General features: G+C 36.1%; 1 protein-coding gene across 1 annotated transcript in view; it reads left to right on the plus strand.

The window, feature by feature from the left end:
• LOC107103291 (zinc finger MIZ domain-containing protein 2-like) overlaps positions 1 to 6687 on the plus strand; it is an 80855-nt gene that overhangs the window by 22478 nt on the left and 51690 nt on the right. Inside the window, exon 2 of the mRNA XM_015402942.1 lies at positions 1320 to 1421. Coding sequence (XP_015258428.1) covers positions 1372 to 1421 — 50 coding nt within the window. The 5' untranslated portion in view covers positions 1320 to 1371. The remainder of the gene's footprint in view (positions 1 to 1319; positions 1422 to 6687) is intronic.

The following is a 6687-nucleotide window of genomic DNA, read 5'->3' on the forward strand; positions in this document are numbered from 1 at the left end:
CTATAAAATTAATCAAAAAGGAAAGTTTTAAGCCTAGCCTTAAAAGTAGACAGGGTGTCTGCCCTTACGGACAGGTGTTCTGTGAGGGGTTTTAAAGAACATTAGAAAGATGTGGAAATGTTTAGATAGAAATTGGGATAGAAAAAATACCCTAAGCATTGAATAAACTGAATTGAATTGAATTGAATTGAATTGAAGGTAAGCATTACATTTTCTGTAAAAAACAGAAAATGTATCCTTTTTTTGTTGTTGTTATAAACAGGACACAGAAAACACCTGGAAAAACGACCTGTTCAGATAAAGACCAAAATTAAACTTTTTTGTCTGTTAAAAAACAAACATTGTGTGGTGGAAAACAGAGACAGCACCTTACCCTCAGTAAAACAAGGTGGTGGGGGGATTATCCTGTGGGGATGCTTATACCAAGAAAAGACATTCAGTCTTATTATTGTTAGTTGATAAAATGTGGGTTCAGGGGTCATGCATGTTTTTGTTCTGCAGTTTAAAGGTGAGCTTGTTAGGTTCCAGGTCTGTTACATGAGGAAGAGAAGCAAAGTAAAAAGGACTTTTGTTTTTCTGCATAATTACAGCCTTTCAGTTTTGTACCGGCATGTGAGCTCTGAAGCTAAGGCCAATAGAACTCATATTTCCTTACATTATCTTTAAAGGTCACACTAAAGGAAAAGATACATCCTAGCTCGGTGCACATCCTTCCGTTATTTTCCTGATTCTTTGAATATTTTCTAGGATCTGTGGCGTTCTTCCTGATCTTTTGGAGAGAAATCAGTTTGCTAATTAGTTGATGTGGTGAGTTTTTTGGGGAAACATTTTGAGCAAGCGATTAACCGATCAGCAATCAATGGTTTTGTGTTGCTGCGCTGGATCCAGGGGTGATGTCGCCAGGCGTTGACCTTTTTAATTAAGCTAAAGAAGATCCATGATTCTAGCAGCAGCAGCCGTGAAGGCTTTTGTCCACTCCTGAGTCACTGAATGCACGTCGGTGTGCTGAGAGAAGAGTGTGCCTCTTCACATCTCTGTTCTCTTAAATTCCTTTTGAAATCAGCGAGCTAAATTTAGCTCGCAGCACCCCTCCCCCCATTTCCAGAGGTATCAGAGCTGCAGCAGACAGTGATAGGCTAACGTTTTGAAGTGCGCAGTCCAAACACACACACACGCAGATTAAAGTGAGTGGCACAGAGTGGGAGGTCGCTCTGTCTTTGTGCACAAAGTGTGGGCTATAGCCATGATAAATGGTTGCCGTGCAGCGAATGAGCTGTGAGGGTTTGTCTGTTTATAAGCCTGTTTTTTCTGTGTCTCAGGGCTGCTGCTTGAGGACAGTGGGGGCTCTCTAATGATCCCACCATTCATCCAATGAACCCCCTTAACTCCATGAAACCCTCCCTGCCTCCGACTCCACAAAGGTACCCATACACGCCCACACTGTGCTGACATTAAGCTCAGGTAATTCACATGCTTTGCAACGACGAAGAAGAGTCTTTATCTCTGTGACCATCTCATTGAAGCAACAGTGCCACTTGATTGTCGATCTGCACAAGGATTCATTTTGAATGAATAATTGAACTCGCACGTCCGCAAAGACCTCTAGGAGGAAACCAATCTGCATGTTATTCAGTCAGAATAAAGAAAGGAAGCACATCGTTCAACATGCACTGCAGGTCAGTGGCTGATCTCTACCATTCAGACCACTCTGACTGTTTTGTTCTGCCTTTATGGATAAACTACTCAGTTCCAAAGGGTTTTTTTTCTCCAACTATAATAAATTTACTGAATACAAAACAGCTGCAGTCATTAACACCAGTTAAATTCTATTAGTGCTTAGTCTTAGTAATTTATGAGATTAAAGTCAGAATATTATGAAAGAATTTTTTTGTTTGTTTTTATTAAGTCAAAAGCTTTTGATACAGTTACAAAACAAGCTCTACCAAAACTGCAACCCAACTGGCTGGGTTATGTTCAAACCATTGAAAATTAGACCTGCAGACACATCTGTTGCTTTTATGCTACAAAATGCGTTTCTTTTTGTACCTAATATTCTGGCCAGCTTTTTATTAAAGCATCTTCCTATCTTTCAAGTATGACAGGTTTTTTTTTTTCTTTCAAGAGTTTTTTATATTTGTACGAACTGTCGTAAGAGCTGTCTCTCATCAGCAGGGTTTTTTTCCGTGTGGAGCTGTCCGCTTAGTTACACATTTTCCTTGGTGTGGACTTAGCTGAGGGGCGTTGAAGCCATCCATTCATCCATTTTCTGTTATCTTGTCCCAAGAGGGGGCGTGAGGGGTGCTGGTGCCTATCTCGAGCTGTGAGAGGAGGCAGGGTCCACCCTGGACAGGTTGCCAGTCCATCACAGGGCAACACAGAGACCAACAACCACACTCAAACCTAAGGAGAATTTAGAGAAGCTAATTATCAATTTTTTGGACTGTGGAAGGAAGCCGGAGTACCCGGAGAGAACGCACACATATTCAGGGAGAACATCCAAACTCCATTTAGAAAGACCCTTGGCCGGGAAGAACCCGGAACCTTCTTGCTGCAAGGCAGCAGTGCTACCCACTGCGCCACTCAGCAGCTTGCGTTGAAGCTAATATAACATAATTTGACCTTGCAAACCTTAAACAGTCTAGCATAAATAGAGCACAATAGTAGAAAGATTGCTGCTTTCACATGGAGTCGCTAAACCGTAAACACAGAGAGAAGTCACTAGATTTGTCTCTAATTGCTTGAAAAAAAATTAGCAGGAGGGGACTAAAAAACTTCTCAAATATCGCAACAAAGTAGCTAAGTTGGCAACACCGGTTTTCCATCGCTACAGAGCAGTATCCTGTAGCCACCAGTTAGCTTCATTCATTAGCCGGTTCACAGCAAGACAGACAGGGGCAGACAGTGTTGGTATGTCACAATAAAGTAAATTCTGATTATGATTAGTATAAGTGTGCAAGTATATGGGATTCTACATCATATGCTCAAGATGTCTCCAGAGGTTCCTAGTTACAAACCTTTACTGATTGCAGCTGAAGCTTTTCCGCAAAGAGATTTCCTTCTAGTTACCAAATTTGTTGGTGCACAGTGTGGAAATTCAGCCTACGTAGATGTTGTGGAGGGGAGTGGAAGCTAAAGCCTTGTAATTTGACTGCATGGACCTCGCCAAGATGTCGAGCATAAATCAAGCTTTAGCAAAGCATTTTAACTGAGACGAGTGACTGCTCCTTGTAGTAAAGAAGAACCAAAGGTTTAACCAGACACAACAGAGGAATGTTTAAATATTTATTGACATTTTTGATTATAGATCCCCAGTCAACCAGCAACAGTGAGATCAGGGACCTCTGAGCGAAGAGATATAGATTTGTGGCTGGGCAAGGTAGAGTTCAGTAATGAAGACACTAATCTTTCTTAGAATGGAAGATGGACAAAGCTGAAATTTGGCTCTTATTGTGACGTCATTGTGCGACTGGCATAGGTTCTGACTGAGAATCCTTGGTTTTATTTTTAGGAATGAACCAACAAATTCACAGTCCGAAATCACAGGACCCAATCTTCAGGTTTACAAACCCAGGGATTTGACAGCAATGGGTGATTCCCGATCAGGGAAGTTGTATTGGGTCACCTTTGAAGATCAAAAGTCAGGAAAATATCTTATGTGGGTGAGGAAGAAAAAGGAAATTCATCAGGGAGAAAATAGAACAAGATCAGGCAGGCAGAAAAGGAACACTGGACATTTACTGACATGATGGCTTTCAATAATCTGGCACTGTTTGTCAGCCAGAGAGCAATATATAATGCCAGATATGTAGGTGGAGTAAATGAGGCATAATTAAGAGACGGGTGAGACGTAGGTGGAGATGATAAGCCAAATTGCTTAGAGAGGATCAGAAGCAGAAAGGAGTTAGACTGAGAACATCTTCTAGGAGTTTCAGAGTGTTATACCTCTTATATTGTAACATTTATTAGTTATTCTAATGAAATTACAACTTTATTCTGCTAATGTTGCAACTTTAATGTTATACATATAATATTATTATTCCAAAAAGTCACCAAAAAAAACAAACCAATGGACTTTATTTTCCAAAATGTCTGGATTAATGTTTTATAGAGCTTTATAGAGTAGCCCAACAAAGCCTAAAACCGTTAACTTTTTTGAAATGACAACGACTGAGGATCTTCAACAACTAATATTATGACTTTGTTTTTGTAGAACTCTGCTTTTTTTTTTCTTGATTAATACAAAAACTCTTACTTTGGCACAAATTATCTGTTGTAAGTTATAAATTCAACAAGGCTTGTAAAAGTTTTCTTGAATATAACGGTGAGTTGATTTTTACTTTTCATTGTTCCATTACATGAAGCAAAAATCAGATCAAGTAAAGTATATAAAACAGGCATGTAATAAAAAAAAAGTACAATTCTTGTGTTTTTAGAAAATCTTCGCACTTTAAATAAATACTCTCAGAGGATTTCTATTGATGTCCTCATTACTTTATGATAGATCAGTCCAGCTTGCCAATTAAATCAAAAATTAAATAAATATCTGTCAGTTTAAAAGTTACAATGCTTTTTTTTGTCTCAATAAGTTGAACTAAGTCCACCATTAGTCAAAGCCTTTCAATTTTAAAATTAAAGGTGTTTTTAAGCTTTCATTTAACCAAGATCAGGTATCTGCAGAAAGAAGAAAAGACAAAGGTTTAGGAACAACATAAAAAAGGATTTTATTAATACTATATTGAAATGCTAAAAACTATTGATGCCCCTTGCTAGTTTCAAGTGGAAAATCTCCATTAAATTGACATGAGTCAAACTCCTCCTATTTTTGCAGGATGTTAGAAGCTTCCATCCGTATTTTGTTGAGGTCAAAAATGGAAGGCCTCATTGCCATTACCCTAATCTTTAGCTCCCTCCACATATTCCCTATCAGATTAAAGTCCCCATTTGCTTCTATTAAATATTGACATTTCCTTAACAGTGAAGAAACCTGTTGCTAATATTGAACTATTACGTAAAACCCTTACCAGGTGTGGAGATGAATAATTTTCTGCTCAACTTTATCTGTTTTTTGTTTTTTTTTTTCTTTTTTTTATGTAGGATATTTGTTGTGTTTATGCTTAGGAATATATGCTAAAATCACAGTTTTGGGTAAAATTATAATGCCCTGTATTTTTCTCATCACTGTTCTGTGGAGTACCAGAAAAAAGAGGTATTTAAATAATGGAATTTATATCACTATCAATTTAAATCCTACAATTCCAATTAGAAAAGTGTTTTCTTAATGTTCACTTTAGGTTAAATCATTAAAAAGGGTTGCAAATTGTAGTTCTTAATATTTCATATATAAGTTTTCTTTATTTTAAAAGGTTATTTCCCTTTTCCTTGACCCCCCACCCCCACCTATTCTATTTAACGGATTAGTTTAAAAATATTCAATAACAGGACACTTTTTAACAGTGATGTCAAAAGTACACACGTTTGTTACTTAAGTAGAAGTATAGATACTGCAGTTTAAAAACACTCAACTTGACCTCTTTACTCAGTAAAAGTGAAAAAGTATGTGCTCCAAAAACTACTTAAAGTATAAAAGTATAAAGTAACGTTTAAAAAAACCAGCCAGATGCCACTATATGAATTAAAACCCAATTTTTCACTATTTCTAAAAATTCTTTGAGATGGGACCAAGGATGAGGGAGGTCTTGTTTGTCTCCCGATACGCTCTCGCCTGTGTCCGACCTTTCAGAGCCAATGATCTGCATTGGATGGCGCACATGACGGGAAATAAATATTTATAAACATTAAAACTAGGGGTAAAAATCAGTGGGGTCTGAATAAAGAAAATAATCAATCAGTAAAGGTCTGGAAACATTTTAATGATCTGTTACTTTAAACAGAATTTAACACTGAAATAAAATAAGGTTTAATGCATTTATGAAGGTAGCATGTATGGCCCAAACACAAAACAATAAAAAAAGTGTTCAAATGCAATTTTTTGAGTCTCAAATATGTTATTTAAATTCCAAAACTATTTTCTATGATTGAAAACGTTTATCTTTTCATTGAAGTTACTTATTTTTCTTGATTCTGTTGTTTGTTTGTTTGAAGCAGCTTCTTTTCTGATTGAATAATAAAGACACAAATGTCCTACCCATTATATGTTCCAATCAAAAAACAATATTACTTCAATTAAAAAAAAGTTGCTTTAAACAAAAAGTAATGCACTTCTATCAAATAAAACACTTTCAATCAATGAAAAAAAGTGTTCAGATGTATTTTTGTTTGAGTCTCAAATATATTTTTGCATTCAAATACTTTTTTTCTTTGATTGAAAAGTTTTTTTTTCATCAAAGTGAAGATTTTTTTTAATTGAAAATATATTTTTTGATTGAAGCAACCTTTTTTTGATTGAATAATAAAGAAACAAATCTACCTTTATATGCATTTATGTTATATATTGAATTTTTTAATAAAAAATATTTTTTAAAAAAGAAAAAAATTCCATTTTAAAATCTAAAGTCATTTTTGAAGTAGAGAACAGCAATCTCTCAGTTTAGTATATAGATAATTTCATAATTCACATATTTTATAAAACACCTGAACTGATTATTTGTTATTTTTTTCTTTCATTTTTTCTGTCTTAATGTTGGCAGTGGGCTTTATGCTGCCCTGCAAGGCTTTAAACCTGGTTTG

Source organism: Cyprinodon variegatus, unplaced genomic scaffold (genome assembly GCF_000732505.1).
Source record: "Cyprinodon variegatus isolate N-32 unplaced genomic scaffold, C_variegatus-1.0 Scaffold1415, whole genome shotgun sequence".
Taxonomy (NCBI): Eukaryota; Metazoa; Chordata; class Actinopteri; order Cyprinodontiformes; family Cyprinodontidae; genus Cyprinodon; species Cyprinodon variegatus.